This window comes from Cheilinus undulatus, linkage group 3 (assembly GCF_018320785.1).
Source record: "Cheilinus undulatus linkage group 3, ASM1832078v1, whole genome shotgun sequence".
Lineage (NCBI taxonomy): Eukaryota > Metazoa > Chordata > Actinopteri > Labriformes > Labridae > Cheilinus > Cheilinus undulatus.
The window spans coordinates 14151226-14172413 of NC_054867.1; the positions used below are offsets into that span (position 1 = coordinate 14151226).

At 38.0% G+C, this 21188-nt stretch overlaps 1 protein-coding gene across 2 annotated transcripts in view; it reads left to right on the forward strand.

Moving 5' to 3' along the window:
• Positions 1-21188, forward strand: part of iqsec1b (IQ motif and Sec7 domain ArfGEF 1b) — a 356990-nt gene that overhangs the window by 96037 nt on the left and 239765 nt on the right. For both annotated transcript variants that reach the window (XM_041815641.1, XM_041815676.1), the window contains exon 2: positions 18406-18513. In XM_041815641.1, coding sequence (XP_041671575.1) covers positions 18406-18513 — 108 coding nt within the window. The remainder of the gene's footprint in view (positions 1-18405; positions 18514-21188) is intronic.

Below are 21188 nucleotides of genomic sequence, written 5' to 3' on the forward strand. Positions count from 1 at the left end.
TTTTAACGATCACTTTCAAAAAAAAAAATGTCACGCAGGAACCATTCTCTGCTGCTGCAGTGGGTCCTTTGGTTCTTCTTTGCTGCTCTAAAAGTGGTAGCCCGTGCATACAGTGCTTTCTGGCAGCAAAGAACAATTGGTTTCCAGTTTATAGTGCTAACACTTCGCATATCTAAATGAAGCAAAATGTAGAGCTAAACCAAACAGAATCGGATCAGTGCATAATCTCATGTACTTGCCAAAACCAATACCTGCATTTTAAGCAGAATTGGACGTAATTCTGATACTGCTATCAGAATTGGAGCAACCCTAATTCTTAACTCATTTACAAAGATCTGAATTCAACTTGCAGAGATGGCAGTCAACTATTAAAAATGAAATAAAAGGCGTAATTTAAACTTCAAATCTGAGATGTGGTCATCAAAATCCAGGTAAAATCAAACTTGAGTTGAATATTGTTGTTGTTGACTTGTGTCAGTGGGGAGGCAAAACGTTTGTGTTCAAAGCAGTCAGTTGAATGCACTACATAATTCAAATAAATGTATTCCTTATTTGCATTAAAAAGCATAATGTACAGTCAATGCAATAAAATGCATCTTGCCTTTTGACTTTTTCATCCCTCAAAACCAATAGGTTGTTTGCACTGATCCAGAATGTCCAATGGGGGTCAGGAATTGGGGGACAGCCATTAGGAATGAATGAGAATGGAGGGAAAGGTAAAAGAGTGAAAAGCGGAAAGAGATTCGTGAGTAGACTAAGTTGATTCTCAATCAGAAGATCCCCAGCCTCTGCAGACTCATGCCATAATGTATGTTGGACCTTAAACTGCTCTTACTTGAGTGCATGCCTTTGACTGGAACAGTGCTGATGGTGAGCATGTAGCAGCCTTTGAATGTGTGTATGTGGTGTAGAAGCCATTCAAGATGTCTTAAAAAGGCTGTACAAGTCCATTTACTATCTAGCAAAAGCTACACTCCCATACCAATGTAGCCTTTAAATGTTTTAAATGCACTTGTTATTTTAATGTGAAACTTCCTGTTTCAGGACTCTTCCTCACTCTTCTAGTTCTACTTTCTTCACAGCTTTCCATTTAAAGTTTCTGGTCTGTATGCCAGCTTTTTTATGTGACATTACTCCACAAGACAAATTGTTTTACATCATTTCTGTTATGCACTGTATGGAAATGAGGCTTCTCTTTATTCCTTCATTTTGCTCTTGACATTTTGCTGTTGTACCCTTTCTCATTGCTTTCACGTAAAACTCTCAAACTCCCGCTGCCGCTTCATGGCAATTTAATGAGAGCCCCGAGTAACAAACTCTAATTTTGTTTGTTGCCTTTGTTGGGAAGGTAAAATGGCAACGCTTACTAATAATGCATGTGAATATGACCTCCAGTCAAATGGTTTAGTATTCTCAAACCTTAAATGTTGTTACATGCTGAGGTTTGGAATTATATTATAACTAATCATCTCTGTTTTCCTTTAAAACATAATGTAGGGAAGCTTTGGAGCCTCAGCTGGCTGCTCCTTATTTGTCTCATAACACTGTGAGTTGTACTTTTCTGTGTTCAGCTATCATTAACCTCCATAAAAGCTACACTGATGTGGTGGAGATCATCTCAGTAGCTTTGTAACTCACCTCTGCAGAACCTATGAGTCAGTCCCATGTTAAACTCAACAAATTCATCTTATATGTGTTTTTAAACAAAGGGGACTGTATCTTCTCTAGAAGCTACAATTTAAAACACAGAACTACCTGGAAGCAAGTGACATAAAAAGAATCTGGTCATTAAAGTGTAGCTTTCAGGGGTCGCGTCTGGCTGAGATGTCGATGGAAATCTAAACAGAAGGGAATGTTTCAGTTGCATACATTGGATCTCCATTAAAAAAAAATTTTTAGAGCCTTCTACAAGAATAAGGGAAGAACTGGTGTTCAGGAAAAAGGTCATTATATTTCATGAATTAAATCAGAAAATAATGAGAACTAGAAAAGCACTCGGAGAGCGCAGACCTCCGCCATTAGCCCTATCTCCCAATAGTAAAGAATCCTTTAAAAAAATTCCTGGATCCAGACGGTGATCCGGATCACTCCCAAAATCTAATCAGTTCCTACTTATGCCATTTCTGACATTTCCTGAAAATTTCATCAAAATCCGTCCTCAACTTTTTGAGTTATGTTGCTAACAAACTAACAAACCCACCCGATCACATAACGTCCTTGGTAAAAGTCGTTCATCAGTCATCAGTTCCTCCAATCACCTTCCAAGATTTTTTTTTGAGAGCCCTGCCTTTACCAAACGCTTTCTATGGGAGCTTTCCCAGATGAATGTGTAATAGATCCATATGAGAAACAGTCTGAGTGTCAGATTAGGACGTCCACAGGAAGGCCTATGTCCCTCTTTGCTTTATTGTAGTCTGAAAAGGTACATAAAATAGTTGAGTGATAGATTAATATGATATATTTAAGATGCTGTCTGAAAGTTAAAAATTGCCCAAAAGTTTAGGGTTCTGCTCCTGACTCTGCTCATCATGAGAGTGTGCATGGATTGAGATTTTTTGTCAACGCGACGGTCATTTTATCATGTTTTATGTACCACATGAGGCTTCCAAGAGGGTACTCGTGTTTACTTACTCATCAAACCCTCATTTTAGAAGTAAGCAACACAATGCATGAATGAGATAGAGCAACAGAAAAGCAGCTTCCTGTCTCCAGTTCAACTGGAAAAATTGAACATTGAAAACTATTGGAAATGTCTGAGATTCTGTATGTAATGAACTAAAAAGTACATGACAGTATTCTTTTTCAAAATTTGACATATTATACCTTCAGTGAGTTACATAAATGGACAAAATAGTACTTGATTAAAGCATTACACTAATATCTTGCATATTTGAAAGCCCTAGTTGTTATGTTGGTCACATAACTATCATGTGTGCGTGAGCACATTTATTAGTGCAGACGTGTGCAGATGCCTTACAGTTCTAGTGTTGTTTGTCTTCATCTCTACCCTTGATCCTGTCACAGTCCCACAGGATCCGCTGCTGTTCCAGGTGTCATTTAGCAGGTGAACGGGGCTGTCAGCAGCTTTACCCTTTAACATCCCCTTCCTCTTCGTCCTCTCTCCTGCTCCCACGGGTGAGAGCTGAATCAAGCATGTTGGCTGCTGTAACACATCAGCCCACACTGGCATCCAGTTTTAAACCCTTCCAGCTGTAATGCTGCACCTCTGGGAGAAATGCACAGTGTTTTGCGTGCTGACATGGCGTTCTGCGCGAGGAGCATGCCAAGGTTAGCTGGGTTTTAATGGCTAGTGGCTGTTTGGCATCACATGCACCAGCACACCTGCTTAAGAAAATTTCCCAGGGCTGAGAGATAATGAAGAGCAATAAACATAGCTCTGTTTCAGAGCTAATCAGGGTGAAAAGATAAGAAACAGCACCCAAGAACTTCTTACTTAAGCACTAAAGGTACATGAAAACCTCTTTTTGGATTCTTTGGTTGTAGTCTCATGGGAAAATGAATTTTGTGAATATAATGGCACAATTCAAAAGGTTTAATTTATAGGGTACTCTCTGAAAAACTTTGAAATTCAAAATTGAAACCCTAGAGCTTTATTTTACGAGGTTTTTTATTTCTTAAATATATGTGTGTATATATATATATATATTCTTTTTTTCATGTCGTCAGTCATGTGACCTTGTATAGTTCCTTGTCCTTCAAAAAAAAAAAAAACACATTCAAAGACAGAAAGCTTTTTTGCCTTTTCCATCAGGAGGTCATGATCCACATTTTTGCGTGGGTTCTGCCAAGAGGTCTTAAACTTTTAATCAGCTGATGAACAGCCTATTTCAGTTTAATTGTTGTTTTCAATAAATTGCTTACTTATTTTTTTTATTTTTATTTTTTTTTTGTCTCACTCCCATTTCTTCTTTTTGCATTTTGAAGTTCTACTCAGAACCATCTTAAGATCCAACAGTGCAAAATGTAAATTCTTGCAATTTTTCAACTGGTCTTACAATTTTGATCAGGAGTGTAATCAGGAACCTAAAAAATTGAATTCCTTTGTGAATTTCAGCAGTGATAAGACTCAAAAATAAAAATGAAGACAGATTGATGCCATTTAAGAAGTAAAAACTATTATACTGGTGTAAAACTGACTTAAATAATAGATATTACATATATTTCACTATTTGTGCCACTTATTTCCCCTTTAAATTCATTTGAAAAACCTACAAAACACAAATTTTAAATTTATACATGAATATAAGCCAAAAAAAATGCTAACAGTTTAAAAAAACGAAAACTGATACAGACTGCACAATTATAATAAAACTGATACAGTTATAGAACTGGGCAAATTCACGCATGCTTTACTATTTTAATAAGTAATGTTTGCCATTGGATCACTGTTCATTTATTTACAAACCCATGACAACAGCCAGCTACTTTATAGAGTACTATTGTCCCATAAATAGTGTGTTATTTGTCAAGAAAATGCCCTTAGTATGGTTGCTGAATGAAACCGGCATATCGTTAGCCCCATAACATAATTGCTCCAGTGATTCTGTGAAGTCATATGTTAAGGTTTTCTGAAAGAAAGATAAAACACATTCTGGCAAACACATAGGATTTTTTTTTTACTTAGGCATATAGTGATTATGGACTGTAACAAGCACACTGTTGGCTGAGGGTATAGGTAATACGGGACAATGAATCAGCAGCATTGGGAGAGTAGAATTAGGCAGATATGTTTTGAGGCTAATAAATGTCTTAATTACTGCTGCCAAGCAATTCAAAAAATCAAATTAATTACAGCAGCAGTAGTCTAAATAAAGACAACATTTTACACCCAAAACTGGTGTATGACCAAATATGGTTCCTCCATTTTTTTTGCTATAATTAATTTAGTAATGGCTGAAACCATAACAAAACCTATCGTGACATTTAGCACTAGTATTCACCTTTATATGTGAGATCAACCTAACATTGTTAGTTAGGATGTTGGGGCCATTTGTTTGGACCAAAACAGATGTAAAGCTGTATTTTGTGAGTTCTGCAGGAAACAGGAAGTTTGAGACACTCTGAGCCACCGTTGATTGGTCAGAAAGTGTGATGTCACTTTCTGTGACGTTGACTGACCTCCACTAATTGGCTGGGAAAAAATCATTCTGTTGCAACTGTATTACAGGGAGTTTGGGGGAGGTCAATGAAGGAAGTCTACCGTGACCATATAATGGCAACCCATGTTAGCACTTATATAACATTCATGTACATTTCTAGACATTTTCAGGAGTGCATGTGAAAAGTGCAGTTGATCAGCAGCAAAGGTTTTCATTTCAATCTCCCTGAAACCTAAAACTCAAGGCTCTTTGAAGCCAGTGATTATTCAAGGTTTGTCTACAAATTTCAATTTTTTGAATTAAAGATAAGGATGTCGCACTTCCTTTACCGGAGCAAATCTTTTAAATGAAAGTAATTTATGCAGCATTTATCTAAGTAGTTGAGGAATATGTTTAGAGAGAGTGGCTTTACTTGGCATCTCCTCAAACAGGACCTCTGGAAGGTCTTGATCCAGTGCGTCAGAGTCAGTATTGCTACTATCCATCACACAACCAGCCACGAAACAAAAAGGTGCAGCCCTGCACGTGTGCTCATCAGGATGAGTGACTGAGGCTTTGCCACCAACTGTTTTGTTCAGCACTCCCCTCCAGTTGTTAGCCCATCCTTCAGGACTTGTACAGGCAGACAGGCCCACGTTCCTGATTATGCTTATGTGTTACAAGGCCTGTTTGTTTTTCCATTCCTTGATCTGCTCCTGGGGGATGTGGAGATATAGGCCATGAATGCTGTGTGAAGTGCTTCGTTCAGCCCATCAGCTCAAAGCCTGTGGTGGTCGTGTTAATGCACGGCGCAGCAAAGCAGCCCAGTTGAACACAGCTAACCCCTGAATGCAGATTTAAGCAATCAAAGGCATCATAAAGTGCAATAATTAATCGTGAGGTAGCTTGAATTTTGGCAGGCCTCATTATATAGTTTGAGCTTGGTAGCAGGCCTCATCAGTAATTAAAACTCTTTATTTATCACAGAAGCTTATGAATGTCCCTTTTAGACTTCATTGAAGTGATGCTGATGAGAGAAATGACATTCAGAGACTGGCAGAGGGAGGAGAGCAGCAGCAAAGCCGATTTCCAAAGGCCTCAGTCTGGAGCTGTAGCAGAGGTTAATTGAATTCTGTCAACTTGATATTGTTGGGCAATGTTCAATTCTTTTTGATCAGCACTTGTACACCATTGCTTAATTTTCATCTTTTGGAAGAATAATGCTTTCATCTTGTCATAATCAGTGCACAGACACTTTATGAACCTATTAAAACAATGCCCTCTAGGACTGTTTATGCATCAACAAAGGCTTGTTCCTGAAAGGAAGAGACTATTAATCCATCTCCTGATATCAAATATCTAAGGACGATTATGTCCCTCCCTTTGTTGACTGAAACTGTGAGCAGGCTTTCTTACAATGTCATAAAAGCAGAAGATTATGATTTCACATTACATAAAGCAAAAAAAGCTTAAACCTGCTTTTTTAGGCACATAATAGAGCAGACTGTGTGTTACATAACTGTCAGAATTACACACAAATCATCCGTCAGGAGGAAGTACGAGGTGGGGATGTTTTGTGCCTGGGATTATGTGTCAACAGAAAAAAAAACTTCCTGCCCTCACTAGCTCAGTGAGGCTCAGGCCGTCACTGTGTTTGTGTTTATCTCGTCCTCGTCTGGAAGCTGATTTCAGTTTGCTCTGAGCGCTGATGGATGGTGCTGGAGCGACTGTGGTGCAGCGGCGCAGGACTGTGCTTCCTGATGAACTGACCTTGTTGTTCTGTGCTGATTAAGAGAGGGAATGTATAGTATTGACTCCTCACCAACACCGTCACCCCTGAAATGTGACACCGCAACACCGCCAGGAAAAGAAATGCAGATGAGTGTTTTTCTGCACTGTCAGTAGAGCTGCTGTGATCCTGAAAGGGAGTAACTCACTGCTCCAGAGGCTGCACTGCGAGACAGAGCGTGTTATTTTCACCAGACATGTCTACTACAACGCAAAAACTCAGATTTTACCTTCAATTTCCTCATGTCTATCATCCCCTCCTTGGATGTTTTACCCCCTTATTGGTTTTATAAATCAATCATAGTAAATATAATTTGGCGTTTTGCACAATGAAATGACAAAAAGAAACTAGGTCAATTAAATACAAATATGTAATGTAACTGAGTGACTGCATAAATATTCACCCCCTTCAAATCAGTATTTAGTAGATGCACCTTTGGCTGCAATCACAGCACTGCGTCTGTGTGGATCAGGCTTGCTTATTTGCAATTTTACTCAGTTTTTTTTTTTTTTTTTTGGAAAGCTGTTCAAGGTCAGGATCATGTGAACAGCTTTTTTCAGGTCCAGTCAAAAACTCTTTATTGGATTGAGGTCGTGGCTTTGACTTGGCCACTCCAGAACATTACCTTGTTGTCTTTAAAACAACTCTGTGTAGATTTAGCTGTATGCTTTGGGTCATTCTCTTGCTGGAAAATAAATTATCTCCCAAGCCATAGTTCTCCTGTAGACTGAATCAGATTGTGCTCCAGGATTTTCCTATATTTTGCTGCATTTATTTTACCCTCTGCCTATATAACCATTCCAGGGCTGACTGCTGAGAAGCATCCCCACAACATGATGCTGCCACCACCATGCTTCACATAGGGGATGGTGTGTCTGTTGTGAAGTGTTTGGTGTTTGCCAAACATAGCAGCTTGTCTTGTCACTTTATTTCTGTTTGAACTTGTCAGCTCATATGATATTTGCTGACAAGCAAGTACATATGTGAAAATTCTCATCAAATATCTCATCACATTTATTTTAAGCAACATAAACCCAACAAGGTACTAGGTGACTCAAGACATCTCAATCAGTCTCTTAGTCAAGACACTCAACAAGTAGAGATACAACTCTTCACTGAAGTAGTTTAGGTGGTACCTGGGGGTCACGGTTTAGTACATCACAAACAGAGAAACTCACAGTCCTGGATGTTTATTTCTTTCTCTCATTAATTATTGTAAGTGTTTCTTACAGTTTGTTCCCTCTAGTGTCAGAAATACCTGTGATTGTTGGGAATCTGATGTATTAAACTTTAAACCAAAAAAAAGGAAAACAAACAACGATATAAATATGCAAAATTAAAGCAACACAGAAATGAATAATCTATTATCTCCTAATTTGAAATTATAGCACAATACAATGTGAGCTAATAAAATTGGGCCATTTTGGAGCAATGTATTACATTTAATATTTATGAAATGTTCTTTGACAATGTCACACAGTTGTTAGTAAATAAACGGTGCCGTGGTCACATGTGTAAAGACCCCACGCAAGCTTATGTGAACACAGGATGTGAAGCTGTTATGGAGCCTGAGCGGAGCACTTTAACACTTATTCACTAGCCAGTGTTTTCTGCTATGTATTTCCCGTACATAATGTGCACAACATTGCATTTTTTTTTTTATAAACTTTGGAAATAACAATTCACCATGCAATTTTATTGCTGCTGTCATGCAACACTTCACTGTTTTCCCTCAGAAATGTCAGAAAATTTGAAGACACTTAGACTTCATTTATCCTGTGTGAAAGCACCGCACAGTGCTTAGTCTTTAGATTAAAATGTCATGTAGTTTTAGTTGAAGTTCTTCCGATTCCGATACCAGTAGACTAAACAAAGAATATATTTCCTCCGTCGCCTCAGATCATTCGGGGCCACACAGCAGGTGCTTCTTCTGTTCTTTAACTCTGTTGTCCTTAGTGTGCTGCAGTACTGTAATGCCATATGGTATAGCTGCCTCACAGTCACTGCAAAATCTGGACTAAGACACTTGATTAAAATCTGTTCAAAGATTGTGGGCCAACCTCTGGACGCACTGTTTGAAGCTGCCTATCACAATAACACCATGCGATTGGCTAAGAACATCATCTCCGACCCCAGCCATGTTCTAAACAAAGAATATGTACTGTTACCATCAGGGCGTCGGTACTCTGTGCCACGCTTTAATAGGGTCAGGTTCAAACAGTCCTTCATACATCAGTCCATCCTAAAGCTAAATGAGGAGCTTAATCCACAAAATCACACAAAATCAATGAGGTTGTAATTGGGTAGACGGTTTTTTGTTAATTGTCCTCGTTGAATGTTATATGTGTGTCTGTGTATATCGTCCCTTGAATTGTGTATGACGGAGCTGCTGTTTTAATGCAAAACAAATTTCAGATCTTGCATCTGACAATAAAGTATTATCAATCAATCAATCAATCAATCAATCAATCAATCAGTACCAGTCACTGATACTGCCTAAAATGCAGGTATTGACACCGGCCAGTTCACAAGCTTCTGCACCGATCCGATATTGTTTGGTTTAACTTTATATTGTGCTTCATTTAACCATGCTAAATGTTAGCGCTATAAACCGGAAATCAATTCTTCTTTGCTGCCAGAAAACACTGCGTGCACGGGCTACCGTTTTTAGAGCAGCAAAGTTTTTCTCTGAATGTGATCGTTAAAATGCCTTCTAGACCGGTGCTGTCATACATGACAAGAAGTGACACAGTTTTATCAACAGTTAAATAACTTTTGAACCATAAATCATTGCCTTGTTTTTCCTCTTGACTTCCCATCGATGCATCTGATGCCGTTGAATCCCTCATGGCAGCATTTTCGGCAACCCCGGAACTTGTGTGTCTTTTCAGGACTTTAATGATTGAATTCACACCAGTAACCTCGATACTGAATGTCTTTTTATCCATTTTAATCCAATTACGATCATTTAATACCGCTATCTTGAATGCTAACCGTCATGTTGTTTACCCTATATGAGAGTCTGTCAGCCAATGGCAGGCTGTTCCGTAATCACATAATGCTGCCCAAATAGAGCATAATGGAAAGAGAGATGGAGAGAGCTTGTGATATAGCACCCTGTATTATTGTTATTTTAATATTTAGCAGTGAAACTCAATTATCAGCAGAAAAACAATTTGAGGGTCACAGAGATGCTGTACATTAGGATTCTATATGTACAGCCATGTTCTGAGTCAGATGGTATCAGAACATCTCTAGTTTTAGTCACATTTTAGTCATTTTCATTCTTTGAATTTGTTGTCTAGATTATGTAAAAAAAAGAAGAAGATACTCAAAGATTTCTGTCCAGTTATAATCACTAGAAATTCTTCCCTTTAAGTCTCTATTTGTCTATTTGTTTATTTTTCGAGCTAATCTAAGATCAGATTTTGGTCAGATTTTGAAATGAATATAAATGTAAAATACCTCAGATTAATGCACAATCAGTACTTTAATTGTTCTAAAATACAATGATGAAAATATGGATATACCTTACATACACAGTGGAGAAATATCATGAATTTCGCATGTCCAAAAGTCCAGTTTATACAATTTTAGTCTAGTTTTAGTCTTCCTGATAAAATCTGAACTTACTTTTTTATCAGTTTTTATCACCAAAGATCTATTTTTAGCTATTATTAGTCTAATCCTTCTCATGGGGAAACAGTAGTTAACTAACATCTTTAATCAAAGTTCAAGTTGGAAGATTTTTTTTCTATTTGTCAAAGACAAATGATGTTTTTTTTGTCCTTTCTATATCTATAAATGTTTATCCAGACTTATTTGGTGATTATGGTCACTAATAGGTTTACTGAGATTTTCTGACTTGAAAACAGACAGACTTGCACACGTTTGAGGTTTTTCAATGTTTCCTGCCGTGTGTCTAACCATAAAACACCAGACTAACATGTTCAGACGGAGCTCTGTTTTAGGTCAGATATTCCAGATGCACCGTGTTGTGTTACACTTTAAAGTATTGATCTGTGACATTTAAGCAGAAGTGTATTGTGGAATCCCCTGTCAGTAAGAGATGTCAGAAAACAGCTATTCAGCAACCACAGAGAATAGGGCTCCGCTTATACACACTCCCACACTGACAGGAAATCCAAAGATGTCACAGTTTGACTGACAGGTGAATTCTGGGAACAGCAGTACAGGAACAGCAACACAGTGTGTGCATCACAACGAATCCAAAGGAAAAAAAAAACAGTTTAAAGAAACAAGAAAAGACTTTATTCCACCCAAAGTTTTGAATTTTGAATCAAAGAAGAGACACAATAAAACAACCTGCCTTGAGTCAGTGGATTAAAAAATGGGATTGCTTTGACAATTTCTGTTGTTCTGTTGCGTCTCATTTTTTTCTCAGTTGAGTTGTTGATTCTAATTCAGTCCTCTCAGGCCAGCAATGAACATTCAGTCAGGAACATTCTCATCATAGATTTAACTATTTATCTCAAAATGAACAGTTTTTTGGTATTGATGGCTCTACTAAAAGATTATCCCTGGGTTAGACAAACAGAGCTGCTTACTCTTATTTTCTGGGTCTTTTTCCTGTTTTCTGATTGGACAGTTGAAGAGAGACAGGAGATATCGGGAGACAAAGTGGAGGAAGACATGCACCAAACAGCACTGAGACTGGAAATGGTCAAGGGCCACAGCCTCTGTATATGGCTGCCTGCACTACCGACTGGGCTAAACCTGTACCTGAGATTTACACATCATTATTTAAAAAACAGCTTTATTCTGCCTAGATAATGATGAGTTGAGGTCTCAAGAGACCATCCAAAATGCATTCATCATTAAAATGATGTAGAATGGATCTATGCATGGATGGATGGACGGAAATCCTTTGGGTTTCTGTATATCATGCTCTTCACCTTTTTTTTCCAGTTACACATTTGAGACCGACTGACAACAGATCTGTGACCCACTTTTGGAGCCAGACTCTTCAGCTGAGAACCAACCAGCAAAACACTGCCAACGTGCAGTGAGATGGCATGCTTTGACTGTGCTGGTTAACAGCTGAGCAGCGAAGCTAAAAGAGTCCAGGGGTATACTATAAGGCACTTAAATGTACTGTTTATTAAGCCAAGAGAGAACCCAAATTTCATCATTTTCAAATGTCACTGGTTTCTGTGCAGTTTATAGAGACTGAATAATGAATTGCAGTTTATCAAATGTCCTAACCAACTGTCCAGATAACCCTTTTTAAGCAGGACAGAAAGAAATACCAACATTTTTGGAAACATGCATATGTGAAAGAAAAAACCACAGTCCAAAAAGGGAAAATTAAAAAAACCATTCCTGTGTTCTGGTGAGAATCGTCCCTCTTCCGGCGCTGATAAAACACCAACATTAAGCTCAATTAACCCCTGAAAGCAAAATTTGAGGCGTTCTGACAGTTTGGAAGTTTTGGGAGCCAATGTGTTTAGAGATTGGCAAAATGTAAGCAGTGAACCTGCACTCCAGAGATAACAGCGAGCTTCTGTGGCAGCCAGTGGGAAATCTCCACCCAGCACTTAACCTCCATGGATGAGAGATTATCACTGGCAGCTCTGGGTCACAAAGGAGCATAACCCAATGTCCTTGGGGCACGTTTATCCATATGGCACGCTGTGGTTCGATTATGCAGGGTCTTCTCATCACAAGCTGCATCACATTGCAATGAGTTCAAGGGTTTGTGATTCATGTTTTAGAGGGCAACTACTTCATTGTTCCGCTTGTTTTATCCATCAGTGGAGATGACACTTCAAATACTTGGAGCATGCATTATTAAATAGTAAACATGCTGATGCTGAGCACTGTGTACATGTGTAGTCTGAATATTTCATAGTGAAACTTTGATGCAACCCATGAAATGTAAAATATTTATCATTAGATTTGAAGAGAACTGAAGTATTCCTCAGTGTTAAAAATACTATTATGCCATACCATGTGCTTTTCCTGTCTCGTTCTGTCCCAGCGTCGGTCACATGATGTGTCTCTAGATGGCCTCTGATTACTGCAGTGATGGAGAAGTGGCTGTAATTTGAATGTGCTGTAATTTGGAGGAGCAGTTAATTAAAGTTTAGCTTCCATGGTTAACACCACTGCAAGTTCATTCCAGGATATTCATGACTTTTTTTATTTTATGCAACTCCCAAAGAGCCTCATTCATTTAAACTATTTACATGAATGATTTTTCATGAGTTAATGTGAAAGAAAGATCAGAACTCTCAGAGAATCCGTAATGAACATAGAGAGAAAATCAAATTTGAAAGGCAAAGCATGAGTTGATTTCTTTGGGTCGTCTCTTCTGTGCAGGCCTGCACCCAGAAATGGTTGGGCCCCTGATAAACCCAGAGAATGGGCTCTCAGCAGTATTGACTTATTGATGATGTCAATGCATGTGTGTTGGGTCAGTAGTATGGGTGCTACCATTCATCCTGGCCCCTGATTTTGGGGCTTAAATGTGTGAAGCTATTGGTGGTTGATGTTGTTAAAATAAATTATTTGCACCACTTTTAACCATTTTCACCATTTTTCAACTCATACGTATTGTCAGTTTTATTCAAATGTTGCTACTTTTTGCCCGCTTTTGCTGCTTTCTTCAATATACTTGTAACCCATTTTATCTGTTTTTGCCAGTTTTTGTTTCATTTTCCCATTTTTGCCACTTCTTCTTGCCACCTGTTGCCCAATTTTACAATTTATTAGCCATTCTTGCCATTTTTTTTTTTTTTTTTTGCCATTTTTGCCACTTTTTTTTACTACTTGTCAGCCAATTCCGCCACTTTTAACTTTTTTTTGTTTGTTTGTTGCCAATTTTGGAAACTTTTTAACCATTTTCATGCTTTTTTGTCCATTTTTGCTTCATTATTGCCCCTTTTTACTCACTTCTTTTTAACTATTGTTTCACGTTTTAACATTTTTTTTCTTTTTTTTAATTCGGCCACTTTTTGTGTACACTTGTTGCCATTTTTGCCACTTCTGACCTTTTTTGTAGCATTTGTCCAGTTTTGCCACTTTTTTTTGCTCCTTGTTGCCCTTTTTTCATTTTTTGCCACCTTTTACTTGTTTTTGTTGCATTTGCCCATTTTTGCCACTTCTTCTTGCCACCTGTTGCCCAATTTTACAATATTTATTAGCCATTCTTACCATTTTTTTTGACAATTTTTACCACTTTTTACTGCTTGTCACCCAATTGTGCTACTTTTAACTTTTTTGTTTATTTGTTGCCAATCTTGGTATCTTTTTAATCATTTTCATGCTTTTTTGTCCATTTTTGCTGCATTATTGCAACTTTTTGGTCACTTCCTTTTACTAGTTGTTTCCCATTTTAACACCTTTTTTATTATTTGGCCACTTTTTTACACCTGTTGCTCACATTTTCTGAACTATTTTTGTTGCATTTTCCCATTTTTGCCACTTCTTTTTGCTCCCTGTTGCCCCTCTTTTTTTGCCCATTTTTGCCACCTTTTACACATTTTTGTTGCATTTACCCACTTTTTCCACTTGTTGCCCAATTTTACAATATTTATTAGACATTCTTGACTTTTTTTTTTTTTTTTTTACCTTTTTGGCCATTTTTTTTTACCACTTGTCACCCAATTCTGCCACTTTTAACTAATTTTCATGCTTTTTTTGTCCATTTTTGCTGCATTATTGCAACTTTTTGGTCACTTCCTTTTACTACTTGTTTTCCCATTTTAACATTTTTTTTTCATTTGGCCACTTTTTTTTTTTTTTTTTTTTTACATTTGTTGCCCATTTTTGCCACTTCTGACCTATTCTTCTTTTATTTGCCCACCTTTGCCACTTATGATGCATCTTTTCCCTCTTTTTGCCCATTTTTGCCACTTTTAACCCATTTGTTGTTTCTTTTTACAGTTATCCGATTCCTTCCCATCAAAGTCATGTCACTTTCTTGAACTTTATTTTCTGGCATCTAATACTTGTACACATGGCTTAGCTATGAAGTCTGATATTACTTAAATCATATAGTTCAGCGTGCCCATCCAAACTGCTGAAAATATAAAAGTAATTTTGTTTTAAGAAAAAGGTGTTACCTTTTGAAAAGGCTTTACTGTACTACATCAATAAAAAATCATTTATGTTGCTTTGATAAAAGTGGTAATTATTCAGCTTGAAAATCAAATCAAGTCATTACAGCTTAACTTTACAATGGACCTTAATTTTGCTGACCTCCATGGGCCCCTAGTGTGGCTGGGCCCCAGAAACTATTCCCTCTATCCCCACTTATGGGCAGCCTTGCCTCCATGCCTTGTAAGTTGTCCTGACTATTGTCTGCAAGTTTGTTAGTTGAAATAGCAGAATTAAAGTGAAAGAACATCCCTATAAATGTGATTAAAAATCAATCTCAAACCTACATACCATTGCATCTATGACCAAAACACATCAATCACCCACTTAGGTTCAATGGATTTCTTCATTACACTAAACACATTCAATACTTTAGCCTTTTCCAAAGCTATCGTATGTGAATGAATCTCTATGTTTATTTTTGTATGCAAAAAAAAAAAAAAAAATATATATATATATATATATATATATTGGCACAGGACATCTTTCTGAAGCAAACTTTGGAGCATTTTTTTCATGGAGCATTCAAATATTGAACATTTCCATGTTCTATTCTTTTTTGTGTGGTGAAAAAAAATGACCATGGGAAAGATTTTTCTGCTTTTGGCCTTCATAAGTCATAAAAAGTTAAATAAGTTGTTGGAGGGGGTGGCAGAAGTGCCCGTGCTTGTTGGTGAGAATGTGTGATCAAACTAATCCCACAGTCTTCCTCTCCAAAGTCATCATCCTTTCATGGCTCGGCCATCATTGTTATTCTCCACATACAGTCCTGTCTTCTCTTTTTTTCAGGCTAATCACAGTGATCTTTTTTAATGCTCGTTTATTATATCAGCTCTTACCAGCCTTCTTGTTAGTAACGATCCCTTTAGCCATCCACTTCCAGGGAGTATCTGTTTTTCGACACAACCTGAAATGCTCCTGAAGCCATGGATGACAGGTGTTGGCCTTAGCCTCTAGTGTTCAGCTCTACACAAGTGGAGAAAGCAGGGTTTCTGTGCTAATAATAGAAAAATTTCTGCTTCTGTGTGTCATTGTTTTGACTCTTGTGTTCCTATCAGACACAGGCACTGTTGTTGCTGCCATTAAGAGAGAATGCATTTGAAAGAAAAGTCTATTAGAGGAGAATGACTTTGCAAGGACTCTCTTATTCCCAGGAAAGAAAACAGAGCATCACTGTCAGAATAGGACACTTGGGAAAATCACTTTGTAAGAAAACCCTCCCGGGCACTATGTTTGCTGTAGTTGGAGGTTGCGAATGTGCTAATGGACTGGCCTCTATGAAGTTGGCTGACCAGAGGCAGAATAATATCTGGTGTATAAGTCTGCAACCATCCTCACAGGAGGGGGGGGTTCAATGACAAGTTGCTGATTCTTCCATTACTCAGCCAGCTGCAGCAATTAGGCACCAGGATTATATGTATAGGTGGGTTATTTATGGCCAGGTCTCCTTTCACACCCTCTAGCATGTCCTGCTCCTTTTTCCCCCTCTGCTCTGGGCAATTTATGCTTAATTTGTCCAGTTAATGTTTATGCAGGCTTTCCTACTTCAGGGGCTGTTTAGGCTTATTCTTATAGCCTTGTTTGCCTCCCTCAACAAGAGCAACAACAGAAAAAAAGAATACTGATCATGTGCCAACATGTTCAGTTAACCCTTTAAAGCTCTGTTACACGGTGTTCATCCTCATAAGCAAAGAGTTAACTGGCATGATGTAATCATTACTCTGTGTCTTCCATCTGCATCTGCATTTAGTTTCTACTGTGTTCCATCTACGTCTTGTTCTATCTGTTCTGTGTTCCAAATGCACCTTTTTATCCAGATGTGTCTTGTTCCACTGACACCATGTTCCATCCATTCCATGTTCTATCTGTTCTGTGTTCTACCTGTGCCTTACTCCAACCATGCCATGTTCCAACGACACAGTGTTCAGTGTTCCATCAGCACTGGGTTCCATCTTCACCATGATCCATCCAGGCAATCACCCCTGAGTTAATCGTGCCACATGTAGTTTTAGTGGAGCCTTAGTAAGCATGCAACCATCTCAGCAAAGCCCACTGACTCAGATCAGAAGAACATTGAAAGAAAGGACTGGACAGCACTTCATTCAGCTTTTCAATATGTTACTCAGTGGTTCTAACATTGTATTATTTTTTTAGTATTGTTTTTCTTTGAAAGATGGAGTTTGTCTGCCTCCCCTTCTCAGCTCTTGGTTCACATTGCCAACATATTTCATTCACTTTTTTTTTTTTTTTGCTTTAACCTGCACTTATGTGTTACCCCTGCCTAGATGTTGGAAGAGAGATATCCTTATCTACTCAGGGATGCTGTATCCAGTCCTTTGGACTGTGTAAATGAAGAGCACTCATCTATTTAGAGCTGCATTTCCTAATGTTCATGTTATTAATATGGATTTTTCAATGATATGAATTTTAAAATGGTCTTTCTTAATTATTTATATTGGTGGTTTTAAAATAGGGCATAGGTAGACAACTGCCTGGGGCCTCATGCTTTAAGGGGCCTGATGATATAGATATATATTGTCTTCAATTAACCTGATTTTGGTTGAAACAATGGATTTGTGGAGAACTGTATGGTAACATTGCATGAAATAAATAAAAATGCATGTGTTTGAGAACTAATTCAGTATTTGTATTTCAGATTTGGTTCCTGTATTTTCTGGCTTTATTATCTGATGCTTCAACATTATGATGGTTTTAAGCTTAAAGGGGAGAGGCCTCATATTAGACTTTCTCTGAGGTCTAAATTACACATGTGCACCTCAGGCACCTCTCAAGTGTTTGTATCTGTGTGAAATGTCTCACACTATAACTGACTTTTGCACATCTTGTCAGTGATTCCTGTACTGGAACATCAGAGATTTGAAGAGGGAAGGTCGTTATGCTAACAAGTCAGGTAACAGAAAGTAATTCTAATCTGCTTCTTCTTGTCATGTACTTCCTTCCTGTTCATATCTGTTCTCTGCAGCCTCAGTGGTTGTCTCACATTACACTGAGCCTGGTACATTCTGATCATGTCTCATCTCCCACCCCTCTCCTCCTCCTCCTCCTCCTCCTCCTCCTCCTGCTCTTCCTCTCTCCTCTCCTACCTTGCACTGAGGTCTGCTGATTCAGCGCGTTGTGATGATGCATGTATGAGTTCCCGGCCCTGATTTGAAGGCATTAAAATGCTGCCGGCAGTGGACAGAAGTAATCTCTCTTTCTGCCAAAGCAACCCTCAGCTCAGTGGGAGTTAGCGTGCCGACGGACCTCTCTCTGGTTTACAGTACAGCGCTGTTCATTCTGCCACATCTTCCACTGCCTGTGTCTGTGTTTGAATCAAAGAAACTCTTGAACTTTATGAAATGTACTTCAACCTGCCTCTCTCTTCTTACATTGCAGGCGCCACGCCTCATTGCCAATAGAAGTCTCAGAGATCCCTCTAAACCTTATTGCCCCTGCATGTAGAAGAAGTTACCCCTGTCGAAAATGGAAGTCTGCATCTTTTGGGTAAATTGAAGGGTTTTATTAAGTCACCTTTTTTCATCTGGCCATAACTCTCTTAGCTCATCTCCTAATAGTCCATCCCATTTTCTCAGCTTCTCTCCTGGTGCTAGCTTACAGTAGACACTCTCTTTACCAACCTGAAGAAACATCTGATAACTCATCTAGGGCTGGGTGATATGGACCACAAATACGTCAATATTTCTGAGTAAATGGGGTTACATGGTATATATCTCAATATTTTAGTCTGTAAAAGCATGAAAAATGGTTGTCACAAAACCATTGATTAAATGTTGATATAATCTCAAAAGATATTTGTTTGACACCATGACAATGTACGATATGATACACTTCATTCTCCTCTTTGGGAAATCCCAGTGCTGCACAATTTGAGCAATTAAAAATGTGAAGTCCTAGACCCCCAATATCGGGTAGTTTATGTTTTAAATGATCAAAAGTTAAATCCTTCTAAGCACTTTCTAAATTACACAAAGGCAACGGTTCAACAAAGGCGCCATTGCTTTCTAAGCGTTAAGATACCAGGTGTTTCCAGTGAGTGGAACTGGCAAGCGGTGACAATTCAACCAACTTTTTCAAGTGTTGGCTACATTTTTGTGCAATTTAGACGATGTGCAGAAATTTGCCTGCATTTTTGATAGCTGAAAAAAATTAATTACCAAGTACTGGACGTCAAATGTGTCTGGTTTTGTTGCCTTGTCATCAAACAGCTAGCAATATCATTTTGTTGTTAGTTTTAATTAGGACTGTAGTGAAAATAATTGAAATTGCAATGTCAGGCTGTGTAATTTCATAATTGCATAAAAAGCTGCAAACGAAGTAGGACTGGATAGGTCAACAAAAATGCATGCAGAAAGGCTTTTAAGTTCACAATAGTCCCACCGCTTTTGCACTTTTTAGAGGTACCAGTGACACTTAATTTGAAGGGGTAAGCATAAGACTGACATGACACCTGTCATTCACATAAAGAAGGCTTTATGAACGTTTATGAATATTGGCATGTGTCATTTGGCCAATCATGCTGCCTTTAATGCAATAAATTAAGAGCATACACACTAATACACAAACCACTACACTAGACATCCCACAGCACTCTGTGTGGTTGCCCTCAGCTCCCCACTGTTGTTTCCAGCTTTTATGCTAGGCTAAGACAGCTGCCTTACCTTACAGCACACACATGCAAAATGGATAAATGTCAGCTATGCATAAAAGTTGACATAACCGACCAAATGTGACTTAATGACAGCACTCATAAATGTTCATACAGCCTCTGTCATGTGAATGACCAGTGTCATGCACAATTATGATGAAGTCGTGTCAGTCTTATGCATACCTCTTTTAAAAAAGTGTTACTAAGGTACCCTTATTTTCAAAAAAGGAAAACTTTATGTTTTTTTGGAAAATTGAAGCTATTCTGAAAGCAGTTGAAAACATTATGTTTGTATTTTTTATACTACTCAATATTCCTATTTTTTGAGTTGAGATATGCACACTTCAAAACTATTATTATTCTCTCCCTTTACCTTAATAACCAATCAGGTAGACTCATGATACTGTTCATTCATTTATATCCAAGTCACAGTATTGTCTAGTATAATCAATCAAACAGTCACATAATACAATCAGATTGTGCAGCACTACATTCAATAAGATGAATAAAAAAACTGTTGATTCTCCAGTTTAACTAAATATATCAAATAGATTATCTTATGTCAAGAAGCAAACTTATAGCAGCTTTTTCTTACCGTAAACCTTTTCCCTGGGTATTAGGTCTGCCATCTATTTTTTCTCTTTGAATCAACATAAACATTAATCATATTGTAATTGAAAAATATAGTTTTAGGCCCACCGCGGTTTCAGTGCTCTCAATTTAAGTTTAGATAATTCATCCACCAACACTGAGCGATCATATGGGCCAATCATATGCTGTAAATGAAAAAATGATTGTTGCAAATTTCCATTTGTAGTCCCTCTTAGACTACAGATGGAAATCAGTAGTTTTAAGGTGTCTGTACACCAAATCCCTTGTGCAATTTTTTTTGCAAAAAATGTATATATTTTGAGCATTAATCAAATCAATGCAAGCTTTCATCCAGCAGTGTAATTTTGCTTTGTGAAATTAAGGCTAAACCATTTCCACACACTCTGAAAAGCACATATCTGACCAATCAAAACACTCTTCATTGCCAATTGTGAAAGAGTTTTGAGGCACACAAGGGAGAAAACTCTTCTTGTCTTTTCTCCTTTTTATATGATTTTCTTCTCTAGCCAGTTCTGAGTTATTTCATTCTTTAATGTGATATTATATAGCCCAGTAAAAGCAGGAGATAGGCAGCAGACAACCCGCACTATTCATGTGAAAATGTGCTATGTTCACAGCTGAAACTGTTAACAACCAAACGGGACTTTAGTCCAGTGACACATTTTTATCAGAGTCTCCTCTGGCCTCAGACATATGGCATATCATTGCTGTAGATTAAACAGCTCCCTCCTTGTCAATATAAAGTGTAAAAAGAGTTCAAAAGTCACCTGAAATGTGAAATAATTACATTTTTAAACTTAAAGCTTCCTGGTGCAGAGGCAGTTGAAAATAGTTTAACTTCTGGAACAGGGCTCTGCTCATCAACATCGGCTATCACTTCTCATATTGGCTGTCTTATTAG